The sequence below is a fragment of the Alexandromys fortis genome, unplaced genomic scaffold (genome assembly GCF_014885135.2).
Source record: "Alexandromys fortis isolate MF-2015 unplaced genomic scaffold, M_Fortis_MF-2015_v1.1 scaffold_21, whole genome shotgun sequence".
Taxonomy (NCBI): domain Eukaryota; kingdom Metazoa; phylum Chordata; class Mammalia; order Rodentia; family Cricetidae; genus Alexandromys; species Alexandromys fortis.
This window is the reverse complement of record NW_026067905.1, coordinates 10,435,731-10,453,881: the sequence shown is the minus strand read 5'-3', so window position 1 is coordinate 10,453,881 and position 18,151 is coordinate 10,435,731. Positions and strand designations below refer to the sequence as shown.

The following is an 18,151-nucleotide window of genomic DNA, read 5'->3' as shown; positions in this document are numbered from 1 at the left end:
AGCCATTCTGACAGGTGTAAGATGATATCTCAAAGTTGTTTTGATTTGCATTTCCCTGATCGCTAAGGAGGTTGAGCATATCCTTAAGTGTCTTTTAGCCATTTGAATTTCATCTGTTGAGAATTCTCTGTTCAGGTCAGTGCCCCATTTTTTAATTGGGTTAATTAGCATTTTAACTCCACCAAAGAACTCCTACAGCTGATAAACACCTTTAGTAATGTGGCAGGATACAAGATCAACTCCAAAAAATCAGTCGCCCTCCTATACACAAAGGATATGGAAGCAGAGAGGGAAATCAGAGAAACATCACCTTTCACGATAGCCACAAACAGCATAAAATACATAATAAATCTTTAAAAAAAAATCTCTTTTCTAATGGCCATATTGAGAAAACATGTAATGATAAAACTCCTCAGACTATAAAATAAAAAAAATGTTAAGGCTATGCAAAGCTGTAGCTGCTTGAGCATGTCACTGAACTCAGTCTTAGCCATGGAACCCTTGGAGGCAGATACACCACAAGTATAAATTAAACTGAATGCTTACTCATTTGGGATTGTATAGTGTTCTAGCTTGAGTTTCTGGATGTATACAGATTCTCATGTTACCTTTATGTTGGGCCTATCTGGTTCCAGCAAACGTTTAGTATTCCAAAGTCAATGCCTCTCTGAATTCTTCTCTTGACTCAGAAATATTATCTGATCGTGCCTCATTTTATCTCTGAGCCAAAGCCTGCTGCCTGTGGCCTGAGTTTCTCCAGTGCTTTTTAAAGAACCACTTGGTACCCAGGTAAATGCTACCTACACGTATAAGTTTTCATGTCAGTGTCTCATAGGAGTAAACTCCAACCAGTCTTATATGGAAGCACACTCGGACCAATCTTTAATGGGAACTGAACATTAAGTCTTTATTCCTCCCATTGTATGGTTCAGAAGTGGCTCGGGAACTTCAAACATCCTCTCGTGCAAAATATAACTTTTGGGTTCCCAGGAAGGCAATACCAGCTTCCTGACATAATCCTTTATATTTTCTCTCATTTCTTGCCTCATTGGCCTTTATCCCCAGACTTATTTCTCTGGGATTGCACTTTCCAATCAAGCATGAATATATTAGCTTTTGCCTTAGGTTATTATTATTATTTTTTAGTAAACCTTGGTAAGACAAAAAGTATGGCAGCTGAAATTGACCTTAGAGGTGTATTAGTCAAAGACACTTAATTTATTAAAAAGAACTGAAACCCAGTGGCACAGAGGTAGAGTAAATTACACAAATCAATCTCATACTTTAGGGTCAGTGTTTTAAAATAACACCATGAATGCATAAATAAATATGCATGTATTTATTTTCTGGCACATATAAATATATGCACATATATTGCATATGATTATACATATATAATTAATGGCTGAATACTATGTAATGATATTTTGATAAGTAATGGACCACATATACCACAGTGGTCCCATGAGCCTATAATGAAGCCACAAATTTCCTATGCCCAGTAATGATGTAGCAGTCATGATGTAAGAGCAAAGTGTATTTTCACCGGCTTGTGATGCTAATGTAAACAAATCTATTGTGTTGCCAGTCACATAACACACACGATTGTGTGCACCTAGTAATATTGACCATGATAATGAACAACTATCGCCGGTTTATGTATTTACTCTTCTACATATAAAACTATGTAGTACTCCATTTAGAAAACACCTTATTGGAAATAGCACACTATTTCACAGCAGCAGCCTTTGCATCTGCGTCTACCCTGTCTCTTGATGGAGTCCTTCTTCTTGCTCCCGTTTTAATCTTGTAGTGTTCACCACAATTCCAGGAACAACGGTTATGCCTTGAGTATATCATATGTAACACATGTTAATAGACGGTGCCATCTATTTTGTTTTGGTGCACTCTATATAATCTCTGCACAGAGTTGAAATCTCCTAATGATGCATTTCCCAAAGCACAACTGGACTTGCCTTTTCTTCCCTCCTCAGAAATAGCAGACAAGATCTACAATCTCTTCAATGGCTACACCAGTGGCAAGGAGCAGCAGACTGCCTACAACACCCTTCTGGATCTGGGGTCCCCCACTCTGCATCGAGTCCTCTACCATTATAACCAGCACTACGAGAGTTTTGGGGAATTCACCTGGCGGTGTGAGGATGAATTAGGTCCCAGGTACTCAGTGAACTCTGCATTCTCTTTTCAACCCTCTATGGAGTCTTGTGTGTCTCCTGTGCTCTTGTGCTGTTTCCTGGAAGTTGTGGGGGACTTTCTGAGGGATCTCAGATGCTCGGAGAACTAGGTGGCATGTTTTACACAGCCCAGGGCATGCAGAGTGGTTTGGAATCAGCTCCTTTGAAGCAGGTTGAGTCATGAATTCACATGCTGAGCCTTTGTTCCTGTTCTTGATCCCACTGATACAGAATTCCACATTCTAAATTTACAGGGAATCAATCCTCAGTCTTGTGAAAGGAAATGAAAAGTTTTACTAAGGAGGTCATCATGGATCATCCGGTGCACATGAATGTTACCTATAGGATGCAGACTTTTGCATGCTCTTTCAAGATGGTGTTAGAGCAGATGAGGCCTCCATTAAGGTGACATGGTATTTTCCCATTTACTTCTGACCCAATCCTGTCCCTTCCTAATGCCCAATATACACTCTTTCTAGGTCATGAAGCTCAGCTAGAATTCCTAGAAAGTAGGGAATGAGGACTGTAGAGAGATCGCACTTCCTGTCCTAGACTGTTTATTATGTCCATATATCAGGATAGCAGATTTTCCTGGAAATTCTGTAATTCTTACACATAATAAAGAGGTGGGTTACATAAAATTTAGTACCATAAATCTCTCAAGAACTTGTGAAAAATGAAGATAGGACAAGGGCTGTGAGAATGGGGAAAATAACGTGAAAGCAAAAGAAAGGGGAGAACAGGGTGTGGTGGAAGGTGGAGGACAGAAAGAGATAGAGAGAGACACGGGGGAGCAAGAAAAGGAGGGTGGGAGAGAGTCAGGATGAGGAGGCAAAGTGAGGGAAACTGATGCGTAGTATCTTTGCCCACCCCACAGTTCTTAAACAGTTCCCATACTTTAGTCAACAGGCAAAGCAGTGTTGCCCAGAAGTCATCCCATCCCAGCTTCTGACGTCTGAGGACACTCACCTCAGTAGTTAGAAAGTTTCCCAGAAGACCATTGTTCAGGACATCCCCCCCTTCTCTCTTCTCTCTTTCGTTCTCTCGTGTTCTCTCTCTCTCTCTCTCTCTCTCTCTCTCTCTCTCTCTCTCTCTCTCTCTGTACATAAGTACGTTCATGCATGCAGGTACAGTAGTGTGCTGATGTATGTGTGTGTGTGTACACATAAGTACGTACATGTGTGCAGGTACACTGGTGTGCTGGTGTGTGCAGGTATGGTTGAAGGCCAGGGTCTGCTTTGGGTACTGCCTCCTGTCTCTATGTCTATGGATCTGGGGTTATAATAGCATCCCACCCCAGGGTCCTGGTTTCTGAGAACTGCACTAACATCTGCCTGGCAAGCACTTTGTTGACTGAGCCATCTTCCCAAGCTCTACTTCATTGTTTTTGGAGGAAGTAGACTATTCAGGTTATTTTTCCTAGAATAAAACAATTGTTTGTATACAGTCAGGCAGGATCTAGCTACACTCTGTAAGTTTACCTGTAATTTACAAGGAATGATAGACTTTGAATCCACTGTTGTGGGTCTAAAGGAAATATGTAGGGGGCAGTTAACCTATCTGCCTTGTATTTTTTAAGATAAATTCTGACTTAGAATGTAGATAAGTACTAAAGAATGTCCTTTATACTCTAGACCCTATAACTACTTTTGGCCAAATTATTGCTCACACATGTCATACTCTCCTCTAGCTACCTCCTCCTCTTCCACTCTTTCCTTTTTTCTTTTCCTTCTGCTCCTAGTGCCCCTCTTTTCCTCTCTTCCTTTCTTTAATCTGAGATTTATCCATTATACACACACGGTTCTTTGTTAGGGAGCAGAAATGCCACAATTTGAATGGCACTAGCATTGCAAATCTTATTGTTACTTCTAAGGGCATTTGAGTCTTTAAAATTTCTCTTTTGTGACTCAAGATTCAGAAGGAAGATTGGTTAATGCAGAAAGCGAGCAGGGGAGGATATGGGGATGCCACTGTGAAGCAACACCGTCTGTTGACTGTGCACCCTCTTCTCCACACTCTCCTCCCGAGGGCTCGCATGGGCAATACTGGTCTTTCACAAATACATAGTAGAAAACATTGTGTTATTCCATTAGTCCATGGAAACAAAGTCTTAGTTGTTAATGTCATGAGTCTCACAGAGAGCCACAGGAAAGGAAAAGTTCACAGCCTTCAGGGACATCAACTCACTCCAGGGTTAATTGTGAGAATGAATAAAGACGGGTCTGTGGGAACACACTTCCTGTTAGCAAACAGAAAGGGTTCCCACTGTTCTGGTAGGGTTATTAAAACCTGAGGCTTCCAGACTGAGCTGAGGTTGCAAACACTGACTGAGGACAACAGTGTTGCACCATTGCTAACAAAGAAGGCTGCTGCCTCTGAGATGCTCAAGAGCAGACCCAAAGTAATTATTATTTAAAGAACAATCAGTGAGCAATGAAAACAGCAACAAAGACTCACTCCATAGACTAATTCAATTCACTCTTTTGAAAGGCTACTGGGTTGTGCTCCTTCTGTTTCCGGAAGATGATGAGATGTTGTCCTCGTTCCTTCTTCATAACCCACCCCCACTTCTTTCAACTCCTCAGAAGGCTAGCTAATGATAGCACACAAAAGAAAGTTTAAGAGGAAAGGGCCACCAAAACCCTGAACCCTGCCTGACCAAACTAGAGGAGCTGATAGGGACAGTTCAGATCATCCAGAGAGACTCCTTAGTCAGATGACAGAGCGTTCATTTGAGTTACTCCAACCTACCATCATTAGAGAAAATACAACTTCTTTTTAGTGAAGTTACACTGCTCTTCGTCCCTTGACTTTGCTGCTTGCAGTATGACATCTTTACTCCAAACCAGCTTAACCCTCCTTCTTCCTGTCATCTTAGGAATCCAGTGATATCACTGTCACCCCTGACAACACAGTCGCTGCCCAGATGAGGAGGAATTAAATGGGTGTAGTTATGTGTTGAAATGTTCACTATAGAAGAGATGCAGGAAAATTCCCATTTGTGTAAGGAGTTGTTGATTAAAGCAGAAAAGAGATCATTCTTCACAAGAAAAGCTTTTCAGCTTAGCAGTGAGTTAATACTGCGAGGGATTCTGTTCTGCAAGCTTTTTATTCCGTATTTTGAACATTTCATTCCAGTTAAAAGAATCATCTTCATGGCTTCCTGGCCATTTATATCTTTGAAAAGTAGAAACAAAGCACATCCAAGTGAGAGAATCCCTTGTCCTGGGTGCTTAGAAAGAAAACCAACATGGTCCCAGAAACGGCTTTCAGGTATTCTTTATCTCTGACACCAGGAAAAAGGACACAGCAGTCACCCCAGTGCTAGCCGTTTCACCAGGTGGTTCTAGCCATGTCACCAGGCTGTGTTAGCCATGTCACCAGGCTGTGTTAGCCATGTCACCAGGCTGTGTTAGCCATTTCGCCAGGCTGTGTGTCAGAGGTTCCCACATGCAGAGACAGCAGTATTGTCAAATGTGTGCAATTCTGGGCAACCTTGCTCTCCTCTCCTTCTGCTCCCGGGATCCTCGATGGCTCAGGTGCCTCTCACCACTTCCTTGCTTGTTTACTCAGTGGTGTTTGGTAGCAACAGCAATGGCCTTGTGGCTTTATGAAGGAAGGAGATAAAGTAGCTGAGCGTGAGCTCCCCTGAAGGTTAATTAGGTGGTGTGTGCACCTGGGCATCCGCTCTGTCCAAAATATGCTCCTGTGTCAATGTGAGCCAGAGCCCCATTGTCCTCGGGCGTATTGTACCATAATTCCCTCAGCACAGACATAATTGGTTACATCAGATACCCCTTTCATTCCACTATATTGACTGTTTTTTTTTTATCAATTCAAATTTAGCCTTGAAAGGAGAAATTCTCAGGCAAGTATATTACTTGTCATTTAGTGATGATAAATTACTGGTTGTATATGACATTGATTTGATTTCTTTCAAGACTACAGACTCCATGATTTAAAAAGTTATATATCCCCACTAAAATATTAGTTATTCATTTTCTCAGCTTTATTTATTTCTTTCCTGGCTGCATTTGTTACTTCCATTTCTTACTTGTGCCTACATCGCTTCGCCTGGCCATGCCTTGCACTCATTCATTCATTCATTCATTCACTGGACAGACAAGCATGAAGGATCTGCTGTGCTAAGAGGAAAAGAACGGGATAGGATGGAGCAGAACGGTCAACTCTACCCTGTTAAGAGTTTCGCCCTGGCAGTAATTTTTCTCTTCTGGCTGTCTCTTTTTGGCATGTCTGTTTGTTTCCTGACCAAAGTGTCCTTTCTCTTTGGCCTGTAGGAAAGCAGGCCTCATCCTTTCTCAGCTTGGAGACCTGAGCAGCTGGTGCAATGGACTGCTTCAGGAGCCCAAGATAAGCCTGCGGCGCGCTGCACTCAAGTACCTGGGCTGCCGGTACAGTGAGATCAAGCCCTATGGACTGGACTGGTCCGAGCTCAGCCGGGACCTCAGGAAGACCTGTGAGGAACAGACCTTGAGCGTCCCCTACAATGACTATGGGGACAGCAAAGACATCTAGCGCCGTGGGGCCCGAGAGTCGTTGCCAAAATAAAGCAGGAAAGAAGAGGGGGACATCTGGGTGGGTTTGTGCATTTTTAGACATTTTTTTTTTTTAATGGGACATCCAAAGCTCCACAGGTACCTTCTAAACCAGGAAGAGAGTAACCCTTGCTCCCTGCAGGACTTGTCCAGTGTGATAACCTCCATCTGCATGGTCACTCATCCTGACTGACAGTAGCTTCATGCAGCACCATTTTGTTTCCTTAGACGATTACCTTGAAACTCATTTTGGCATTTATTTGCTTCAGTCACTTGTTTTTCTTCAAGAAATTCACCGGGATGCTTAAGCGTTCCACCGTGCTGCCCATGAAAGGTCAAAGGTGGGGGTGCTTCTATTAGAGTTCCCAGTGGCAGCTGGGAACGGAAGTGAAAGCATAAATCTTCACCTGCCTGGTGCCTCTGCTCTGGCATTTCTTAGGAAGCCTTGGAATGCTGAGAGTCCAGGCATGCGCTGAAGAAGATAATGAGGTGGCCCATAAATGTTTCTCATGGGTTTTCGCCCAGGCTCCCTTGTTGCTATCTCCATACCTCACAGGTGAACCCAGGTTCTGCTAGGGGTCCAGCCTTACTGAGTTTTAGGTCTTCCCTTCTCCATGTTCTGCCAGGACCAGAATTGCTGGTAGATTTCCGTCCTTTCTTTTAAACAACAGAATCTTTGAGAGGCAGTGCGATATTGCCTGCCAAATCTAGGTCCAGAGAGTGCTACTTGCAAGAATACTCGGCAGACCCCTTTGCAGGAAATAAGTGGAGTTTGTGTAAAAATATTTATACTCTCTGAACCTACCAACAGAGACCTAAGAGCCTTGATTCTGTTTGGTCCTGGGCTTGATTGATGTTTGGTTTCATCCGGGAATGAGATTCGCTCCTGTCAGTGTTTCAGTGAACTAAAGCTCTTATCAATCTGAAAAGTGCTTCTCTCCACACTCCCCTTACTAAATTTTCTGAATCATATTGTAATTTTTGACAGTCCTTTCTTTGATGTCAATCAGCCGGCTTCTGTCATTGCCACTGCCTGCCTCTCCACCCCCCCACCCCCGATTCTGCCAGTTCCTGAGACTAGTGGGCCTCTGGATAGACCAGAGCATCTGGTGATCATGCTCAGTAGGGACTGAGGTCCCGTTTGTACTCACTGCCCGGGAGTGGGATGGTGACTCAGCTATCAGGAAGACTAGCTTCGTGGGTTCAGGTCGACTAGCAATGACCCAATGTAATTCAGCCAGCTTGCCTTCCCTGGAACTCTCCCTATGGAAACACATGACATGGGTCTGGAAGATTCTACAGTGCGGTCACCGAGCCTTACTCGTGCTGTCCAATTAGGAATAGTGACAGACAATATTGATTAGCTGCTCTGTGACGGGCACTACTCTAAACATTTTACTGAGTTCTCAACCTCCTAAGGAAAGATCTATTCTTTTCTACCTTTTTGTGATGAGCAATGAAGGCAGGAAGGTGACTCAAGGTCCCCCAGGTCCCTCATACAGTAGATTCCCTGAGCTACGGGATGAGCTCAGTGTCTCCAGAGCACAGGACTTTAACCACTCTGTGTTGCCTAAAGCACACAGCTGCCCAACCAAGCACTAAGCTCCACAGGGAGCCCACCCAGAGCTTTACCTTCCTAAGGAACCACGTACAGATGTGCCCCTCATGCAACAGGAAGGGAGATTGCCAAAGTACACCCATAACCTTTGGAGTCAGGGTGCATTTGGTGCCCTCAGCACAGCAGCACCCTGGCTTCCCCCTGTGAGTGGGGAGGATTTATCTTGTTCATTTTGCCTCACAGATTCCCTAACTTTTAGAACAAGGTACAGATGAAAACTTGACTGTCTCACCCACAGCCAGTGTATGAGCTTTAGTAAAAGGGCATCCAAGGGCAATCTGTTCACCATTGCCAGATAAGAGGATGCTATGGACCCATATGGTAGGGTGTGTACATCTCCTTACTGCTGTTTCTTTCTTTCCATCTTTAAGTCTATGATGAAAATGGTGTCTTGATTTTGAACAGAAGGATAATGAGGCTGCTGATGCCATCCAGCCCTGTTGGAGATAGGAGCTTATAGACTCAGGAGGAAAGACAAGGAGTGGTGTTAAGATTATTACTCTGACCAGGTGGTGGTAGCACACGCCTTTAATCCCAGCACTTGGGAGTCAGAAGCAGACAGATCTATGTTGAGTTCGAGGCCAGCCTGGTCTACAAGAGCTAGTTCCAAGACAGGCTCCAAAGCAACAGAGAAACCCTGTCTCGAAAAACAAAACAAAACAAACAAAAACAACAAAAAGATTATTACTCTGTTTTCACCCCATTCTGTTTTACTCCAGGCACACCCTCCTCCTCTCTTATCCTCATGCTCTTCTCTCCAAAGCCCTTCCACTTCCTACATGAATCTGTTATCATCGCTCTCCTTCTCCTCCCTTACTTACCCTTGACTGCCTATTCTTTCAGTCTGCTCTTATGTTCTCCTCTCTTCAAATGTATGACCAGCTATACACGCCCTCACTCCCAAACACTACGTACGCAACTCCTATGACTGGTGCAATGTAATTTTGAGTTTAAAAGTTCAACATGAATGGGTTAGAGGTAGTCTTGAGATGGTTATAGATGTGGCTGGAGGACTTTTGCCTTCAGAAAGATAAGGATTACACACTGCCAGCCATTCTCAGGTCTTGCCTGGAGGAACTCTCTAGAAAAGCTAATGCAATCAAGCCAGTATTAAACCTCATTTCCAAGCTGCCAAACAGGTCTTAAGGGAGCCACTTCCATCTACCTAAATGCCTCCAGTTCCTTGTCAAACTGGGACCTCTATTATTTCCTCTTGAATGCACACAAACTACTATATAGCATCAGAACCTTAACTGAGTGTGCAATTGTTTCTCTTGAAGTTTGGTCCGTTCGTTATTTTTAATTAACTGCACTCCTTGATATTCAAATGTTCTATTAAAAAGTTAAGTGTGAAAAACACTGCTCTACTGTAGAAGGAAGAGATGGTACAATGTGACCAACTTCAACTATAACAGTGTTGTTTAAGAGAATTACTGTACGATTATGAGAAATGAAGTAATCGAGTAAATAATAAACAAAGCTGTCAGCAGGTGTCGAGTGTGTGGATATTGCCTCATGTCGTCCCATCAACTGAGCAATCATGGTGGCCTACCGGTGAATGGTGAATTAAAGTTCTCAGTGTTATAATTCATATTCCAGATACCTAGGCTTGAAGCCATTGTCTTAACTAGAAAATAAAATGGTTTCCACAGACAGTGATAAGCCTATGTTTATGTGGTAGTGATTTTGATCCTCTGTCCCCTCCTCCAGGGAAGCAGAAGTAGAATGTCTTTGCAGAATATTTGCCATCTTCCAGACACAGAGAGTCACAAATCTCCTCTGCCAAAGCATGGCCTTCCACATTGAACCTGTCCTTACAAGGGGAAGGTAGGCTGACACACAGCCTAAGATGAGAAGGGAAGGAAAATGTTTCAAAAGGTCATCCCAAATCCCTTCCTGTGTTTAGCAAAGTCATTTGAGATTTGCTGGATGTTATGAGACACCTTCTGGTGGGTAACCTTAAATACCTAATCTCTTTTTTCTACTCTACAGTGTGACTTTAGATGTTTCATGTCTGCCACCAAAACACATGATTCACTTCAACTCGTCAATAATCAGAGGTTAAGAGTCTGGGCTTAATATATTCTCTGAAAAGCAATGATCAAAGTCCTAAGCCCTGCCTAGGCAGGCATGATTAAAAGAAGACACAGACTGGAGCAGGGTTCTATTTTGGTCACACGCTCTTCCACACTCCTTCCATCTAAATGTTCTTCTGCCTCTGCCCTCCAGTCTGGGCAGATTTATGACTGTTTTGGTCAACAGGTTATGAGGGAAGTGACAGTTTGTGACTTTTGCATCAGAGTCAAAAAAGGCTTTGGGATTTTGGCCTTCTCTGGAGCTCCTGCTCTCGAAGCCGTCTGCAATCACATAAGAAATCCAAGACTTGGAGCTGGAACAATGGCTCAGCAGCTAAGGGCACTTTCTCTTCTCACAGAAGACCTGGGCTCAGCTTCCAGCACCCACAGAGCAGCTCTTAACCATCCATAGCTACAGTTTCCAGGAGCTCTGACACCCTCTCTGGCTGCTGCAGGCCCCAGACATACATATAAATATGTTCAGGCAAAGACTTCTTACACATATCATAAAAATAAATAATTTTTTTTTAATAAATGAAATGACTGCCAAGAAGAAGGTGGACTTCCCATCTACTCCATGATGACAAGGCTATATGCTAGCTCTTGGGCCCATGGTACCCACTAGGACAATTTTGTTAAGAACTCACAAATGAAATAGCCTGGTACCTTTAAGACTAGTCCCCCTACCTCTTGCATAGGACCACCAGCCTCTGTGAAAGTAGGAATCCCCTTGTCAAGCCTGCCTAAAATTCTTGACTTGTCTCAATTATATAAGATGGTTGTGTTCTGTGGATTTGGAGTCAAATGAATACTAACGTGTCTATTTGATCTGCTCAGTGACCAGCATACAACTAAGACTGTCCTGGGTGTAGATTGATCTCAGAAAGGAGAGGAAACCAATGCAGGCATGACTAGGTAAGCAGGATGTTTTTCTCATTGATGGACAGAGTCTGTGATCCATGAAAGGACTACCAAAAGAAAGATGGACACTGTACCCCCGGGCTTCCAGGAGAGCAAACCTCAAAATATACATGGTAGTACTGTGAGAGAGGAGACATTATTTTAGGGCCAGAAAATGAGAAAAGAACCTCCCACAAGGAGTGAGGAAAAAGTACTGAATGAAAAGGGCACTTTAAGTTATTTTGTTTGTATGGCCTTTTGCACTTGGAAATGGATGTGTCATTTCACACTTCCTGTGCCAGGTCCTATGCTAAACTTTTAACTGTATATACTTCAATGTTCATCACAAATTAATACTTAAGAGAGAGAAAGCAGTTACATGGAAGTATAACCATCTCTACCAATACCTACATGACTCTGATTCTAATATTATACTGCTTCTACACATTACATTCATATTTCATTAAATATGAATTGCTGAGGAGTTGTTTTCTTCAGGGATGTCATACTGATAAGTTTCCCATGGTCTAGTATATAACCTTCCAAATGGCTACGCGCATGCAAGCAACTCTTATTAAACCTTCTGGATCACACACTAAATGAAGACGTGAAGTTAGGAGGGGGCTCTTGTTGGTAAGAAGAAGATTGTTAGGATATGCAGGGTGACGAGAAAGGAATGGAGAGATGGAGACTGAAATGACCAAAATTCATGGTGTGTGTGTGTGTGTGTGTGTGTGTGTGTGTGTGTGTGTGTGTATACAAAAGTTAAAGGTTTAAAAGAAAAAATAAAAATTTAATTTTGAGGTCATAGCCTATTTTCACAGTCTGCGAATACAGCTTGGTTTCATTTTAGGTGTTTTTTTTTCCCCACACGGGGGTACTACAAAGCTACAGAAATATTATTCTAGCTCTGTGCATATCTTTGTGGGTCTTTTGGCTCTATTTCCTTCCCATGCATGCAGAGTCCTGTCAATACTTGGAAGAGACCTCAGGGGATAAAAGCCTTCAGGATAGCAGAGATTAAGACCTGGAATCCAGCTCTGATCTTGATTATCACAATGACCAATCCTGTGCCCACCATGAACTCCTATAGTATTACTAGTTCATATAGACCAATTAAGTAGTATTTCCATTTCAAATAAAGCCCCAACATTGTATAGAAATTACTCTGAGTTCATGTGAGAATCTGGGACTTGGTTCACTTCTGTACCCATCCAAATTGAGAAAATAAAGAAACGTCTTGTTCCGGAGTTTTGCAATGTGGGCCCTGCAATTAACTGCTTTCCTTACAGATGGACAGGTTTTGACATCACATTTCTTCACCAACGCTGACTTTTGTCAGTGTCTATGATATACTCACCCACATGGGGTAGAAATTAATGTAATTCATTCCTTATTACCTTTCCTACCAAGAGAATCCCGGCCGTACTCTGTGCCTAATAAACAAGGGCAAGTTCCTTTGTTTCCAATGATTAAAATGTCGAGACCCTGAGGCTGTTGTCCAGAGTCACACTCTTCTCTGACTTACTCTCCAGACAGGAAACATCCTCAAGCCCTGCCCTTGTGGTGTCCCAGGACTCAACTTCACAAGGATGAAACTAAGGTCAAACAAGTCTCATTTGGAAACCATTGCTGGACCTTCTCTGCTCTATTCTTTGGCACACAGTGGAGGCCTTTGGGCCTCCACTCAACGTGGGATGTATTTGTAGATGTTTAGAGGACAGGTAGAGACACCAAGCTGGGATGCTTCCCCTTCCTCTACCTGGATGGTATCTCCAAAACCTCTGTAGTGGCCCCTGTCTCTTCTGTATGTCCCCTGCGTCTGCAAAGTAGGAGCTTCTCTGGATGTTGCCATACCTAAGGTCGTCTTACATTCTTTATATGCCTTTTCATTAGTTCAGTCTTTCTAGTTGGTGCTATAATTCAGAATTAATCTATGAAACTATCTAAGATAATTTCTGTTTCCTTGTCTGGGCCTTAACTATTGCATACTTTATTGAAAGATAATTCTTGCAAAGTATTTGACATAAGACTTTCAGAAGTCCTGAAGTTCTTGGAGACCATCTTGAAGATTGAGTTTTGATGACAAGAAATTTAGATTTATGTGAACTCTAAAACAAAGAATTTTGCAGTTCAGGACTGAATTGAATCAGGAGTTTGTCTGGACATATGAACTGCTTCCTGAACAATCAGAATGACGATTATGGAGCTTGTGAATCAGCTCCTGGTCAGGAAAAGTCAGATCTATTAGTTAGAGTCTGGGAAGAGGAGAAAGACGGTAGCTCAGAGGATGCATGCCACGTGAGTGCCTGTCCTAGTTACAGAAATGGAATAGGCAAAGAATAGGTGAAAAACTGTATATACACAGGGAAATCAATGACATATGAATCATATTTTATAAATATCTTTGGACAAAACTAAAGCGAACATAAACTCGATGTTTATTAATAATGGAAACAGAATGAGAGCAAATAACTCACTTCTGAGATCTTTTGGTCTCACCGATACATGATTAAAGCCCCCAAACTCTACTTAGGTTTTCTGTTTGTCTGTTTGTTTGTTTGCTTGTTTGTTTGGGGGCAGGGTCATAGTAGAACTCACTATGTGGACCAGGCTAGTTTCGAACTCACATAGATCTGCCTGCCTCTGCCTATTGAGTACTAGGAATAAAGGAATAAAGGCAGACACCAGCATGCCTGCCTTACTTAGGTTTTCTGAACTACCATTTTCATTTTTAAAACTGAATTTTAAAGCATATGAATGGTATAATTTTACTATCATGAACATCACAAAATAAAGTATTTCAAAGCCTCCATTTTTGATGAGTGAGCAATGCGTCAGTTAAATTCCAATTAGTCCTGAAAAGTAAGAATCAGGTGTAAGAAATTAGTTAAAATATACTGCAGACAGAAAAGCATAGCAGAGCTATTAGAGACCGAAATAGCGCATGAATATTCATGATAACTACAGAAACCAGCATCATCCTTTAGTCTGGAAGTCCAGGGACAGGGTGGAAGTATCAGCAACCAGAGCCCCTCAAGGAAGAAAGAGAGTCCATTAGTGCTGGAACTATACTCAGGAACAATGAGGCTGATTCATTAAGGACACAGATCCTAGGGACTGAACGCATTGTTGCTGCCATAGTAAAGAGCCCTTGGTGCAATAAGCCGACTGGGGCATCTAGCTAACAGGCAGGATCAGTCTTTTTTTTTTTTTTTTTTTGGTTTTTCGAGACAGGGTTTCTCTGTAGCTTTGGTGCCCATCCCAGAACTAGCTCTTGTAGACCAGGCTGGCCTCAAACTCCCAGAGATCTGCCTGCCTCTGCCTCCCGAGTGCTGGGATTAAAGGCGTGCACCACCACCGCCCGGCCCAGGATCAGTCTCTTTCCCTCCTCTTCCTTCCACTCTCCCTCTAGTGCACCTGTTGACAAAAACCTGCCCTGCGACCAACTAACAAAATCGACCCAAAGCTTGCAGCCTCTCAACAGGAGCAGCATGGAGAGCGAAAGCATGAATCCAGACATGATAGCTGACTAACTGCCGTAAGCAACTTGATAACTGCACAGGGCGACACCTTTGAAAGGACGTGACATAAAGCTGGATGCGTGCCAAGTACTCAACAATGTTGGCAATTCCGGTCTTCACTGTGTCTCAGACTTCAAAGTGGTTCATAATTTCCTGGGTGTCTTCTCTTGACAACATGGCTGGGCAGCAAGAAAACGTGTTCCAATTTCATATTATGCACCCTTTTTTTTGTGACAAAGGTCCTGTTCAAATTTTGACACTGAATTCCTTGAAGTTACACAAAGCATCTTTCTAAAAAGTAATTTTCAAGATTATAATATAATTACATTATTTCTACCTTCCCCCTCCCAAACTTCCCATTTTCCCCATTCTGTTTCTATATCATGACTTCTTTTTTTAACTGTTGTTACATGTGTGTATGTATGTGTGGCATATATATATATATATATCCCTAAATATATGTAAATATATAAAGCATCTTTTCATCTTTTGTTGCTGAAGATTCTATTGTGTTTAATCACAACTAATATTAATTGATACCCATCAGTTATCAGCACCACAGGAGCACTTTTCATGGTTTCTCTTGTCTCCCTACCAACATGTGACCACAGCTCTCTCTATTTTTTAGGTGAGAGCACTGTAGCATTGGTATGTCACTTTGGCAGTTTACGGAGTTGCTAACTATGTCACCCTGCAGGCTGCCATGGGTTCACTTGTATGTATCCTTCCCATTTATATTTGTACAATGTGATGAGATAGAATCAAAATGACAGTGAAATTTGGTTGAACTGAGGTTTTTGTTTACTTAGTTTTGTTTAGGATGTGTGGGAGACACACAGTTTTATATGCAGCAAAATTTGCAGTCTTCCAAACAATGAACCGAATGTAATCATCTTTATAACTCTGTCTTCCTGTTTCTTCTAGGTCTTTAGCACAGTGCATTGCTGCCATGGAGACGGTCCAATAGTGAGGCATTGTCAAGGCTCTTGGTACTAAGTCTTTACTGAAAATAAAGAACTCCAGAACTCCTCTTGTCTCTGATCTCACTGTGTTCTAACCTAAGAGTCGAGGTACATCCATCATCGCCACTCTCTGGCTTGACCTTACTTGCACATAAACCATCTAGCTGCTTGGAGGTCTAGTCCCTGATAGACCAAAAAATATTCTAACACACCCATTTTGATATCTTATGTGCACATCACGATGACCTTTGACTACAGCTCAGTTGCACTTCAGACCTCCAGCCTTCCAAACAGTCTTACTCTTGGGCACTGGACCGGGAAAGACGCTTTGATCCTCATCCTGTACCCTCTGTGTCCCTTGGCAACTAATGAGGGATTGGAGGACGCCTACAACAGAGGTGTTGGTGATGGAGCTGACTGGAGTGAGGCAAGGAGGGGGAACATAAGGGAAGGGGATTTGGTTGCTATGGCAAAGCAGCAAACACTTAGAGGAAGAGGGTGTGGCCCAGGACTTAATGATGTGCTGTTGGGTTTGAGCAGTAACTGGAATGTCTGAGCTGAGCTGTAGTCCTTGCCACAAAGCTTGGGGCCAGGCCACCAGCAGGAACTGCCTGTACCTCTCCGGAATGCTCAAGATGAAGGCAGGAGTGGAAAAGGCCAGCAGGCCTCCCAGGTGTGGCTTTTCCTACTGCTCACCACAGAAGGGAGCCCTCCCCCAAGAAATCTGGAAAGCTCTTCAAAGAGCCACAAGAGACTTGATGGATAAATTATTTCTTTCCCTCCAAACTCTGAGTCTGACATTCTTCAGACTATGAAGAGACATTTTGGAAGTCTTTCCCTGTACATGTTCACCTCCATGAGTAGCTTTGCTTTCTGTCTTCTGGGAAACAGCATTTTTTACTGTGGGAATAGAACTGCCATCTCAAGGCCCTTGAAGTTTGATCAAAAAAATGTGTATTGTCAATGGGAACATAGATGGTACTGGCTTGAAATAACCAGAAAAGGCAAGGCTACAGACAGAGTGAAGGGCTAAAGCAGGTGTGATGCAGAGAACTTGTGTTACAGAATACAAGAAAGGCTGGCTCACAGACAAGGTCAAGACATGTATTAGAAGCCCAGTGGTGAGATGAAGCACTCACCAGGTAGAGGGTACATGGCAAACCTAATGAGAGTTCATTAAACAGTGAAGTTGCCATGTACATATGCACAAACATGCGTGAGTCTGAAAACAGACATGACCAGAATCTGACCTCACTTTCAGTTCTTGCCACCTCATATTCCTTTTCTACACTGGTTTCGTCTAACCCTACGCCTTGAGACCTTGTAAAAGCCATAGTATGAATAGAAACTAAAATATCAAGATGACATTTTGGGTTCATCTGAAATGCTCTTCAGGTGGTGTAGGACACTTCCTTAAGACAAAGTGCAGAAATTGCTTCTTTTTTTTAAATATGCATGAACAAGTATCTCTTGTCCATAAATATTTATTAAATTCTAGCTGTAGTAGGTGAAAGAAAATTATACAGACACTTTATGTGCCAAATGCAATCAAGAGTTATTTTCATACAACCCATGTGAATGTGCACAACAGACCAACAAATTTACATTCATTCCTCATTTGACGCATGGACAGTGGAAGAGTCAGTTGTCCTGCTCAAGGCCTCCCTGAGATAAGAAGACAACAAGGTCTTCGTTATGAACACTCTCCTCTGTGAATGAGAAAACTTGAATTCAGAGTGCCCACTGCAGATTACTTTTAGGGAGTCAAAGATTAAAAAGTACAGATATCTTGGCAACAGTGGGCACATTTATAACTAGAGAAATCTCTGCTACTCTTTCTGCCCTAGTGATATCCTTGCTTCTCTTCACCTTGTGGTGTCAGTCATTGAACACCAAAAGTATCCATGAGCAAGAGTTGTTCATTAATGGATGCTGTCTAGGCCAAGTGCCCTTCTGAAATACCTTGTCAATTACATTTTCTTCCTGACATATTTTTTTTTAATGAACGTTGTTCCTCATGTGACACTTGGACTTAAGATCACATTCTAATGATTTAATCTGGGACCATAGATTTAGATGGAGTCTAACTTAAAACACAGCCCCAAACTCATAGAACATTATCTTAATTATATTGTATGCCATATATATATATATGCACAATGGCAACGGGATTTTGATTCTACTGGACCTATTGGTTTCGTGGGAGCCTAGGCAGTTTCGTGGATGCTCACTTTACTAGACCTGGATGGAGGTGGGTGGTCCTTGGACTTCCCACCGGGCAGAGAACCCTGATTGCTTTTTGGGCTGACGAGGGAGGGGGA

At 42.5% G+C, this 18,151-nt stretch overlaps 1 protein-coding gene across 1 annotated transcript in view; it reads left to right on the top strand.

The window, feature by feature from the left end:
- The window catches only part of Astn1 (astrotactin 1), a 342,711-nt gene extending 332,686 nt beyond the window's left edge, over window positions 1-10,025 (top strand). Inside the window, exons 22-23 of the mRNA XM_050135418.1 lie at window positions 1,995-2,178; window positions 6,494-10,025. Coding sequence (XP_049991375.1) covers window positions 1,995-2,178; window positions 6,494-6,731 — 422 coding nt within the window. The 3' untranslated portion in view covers window positions 6,732-10,025. The remainder of the gene's footprint in view (window positions 1-1,994; window positions 2,179-6,493) is intronic.
- Window positions 10,026-18,151: the final 8,126 nt, after the last annotated feature.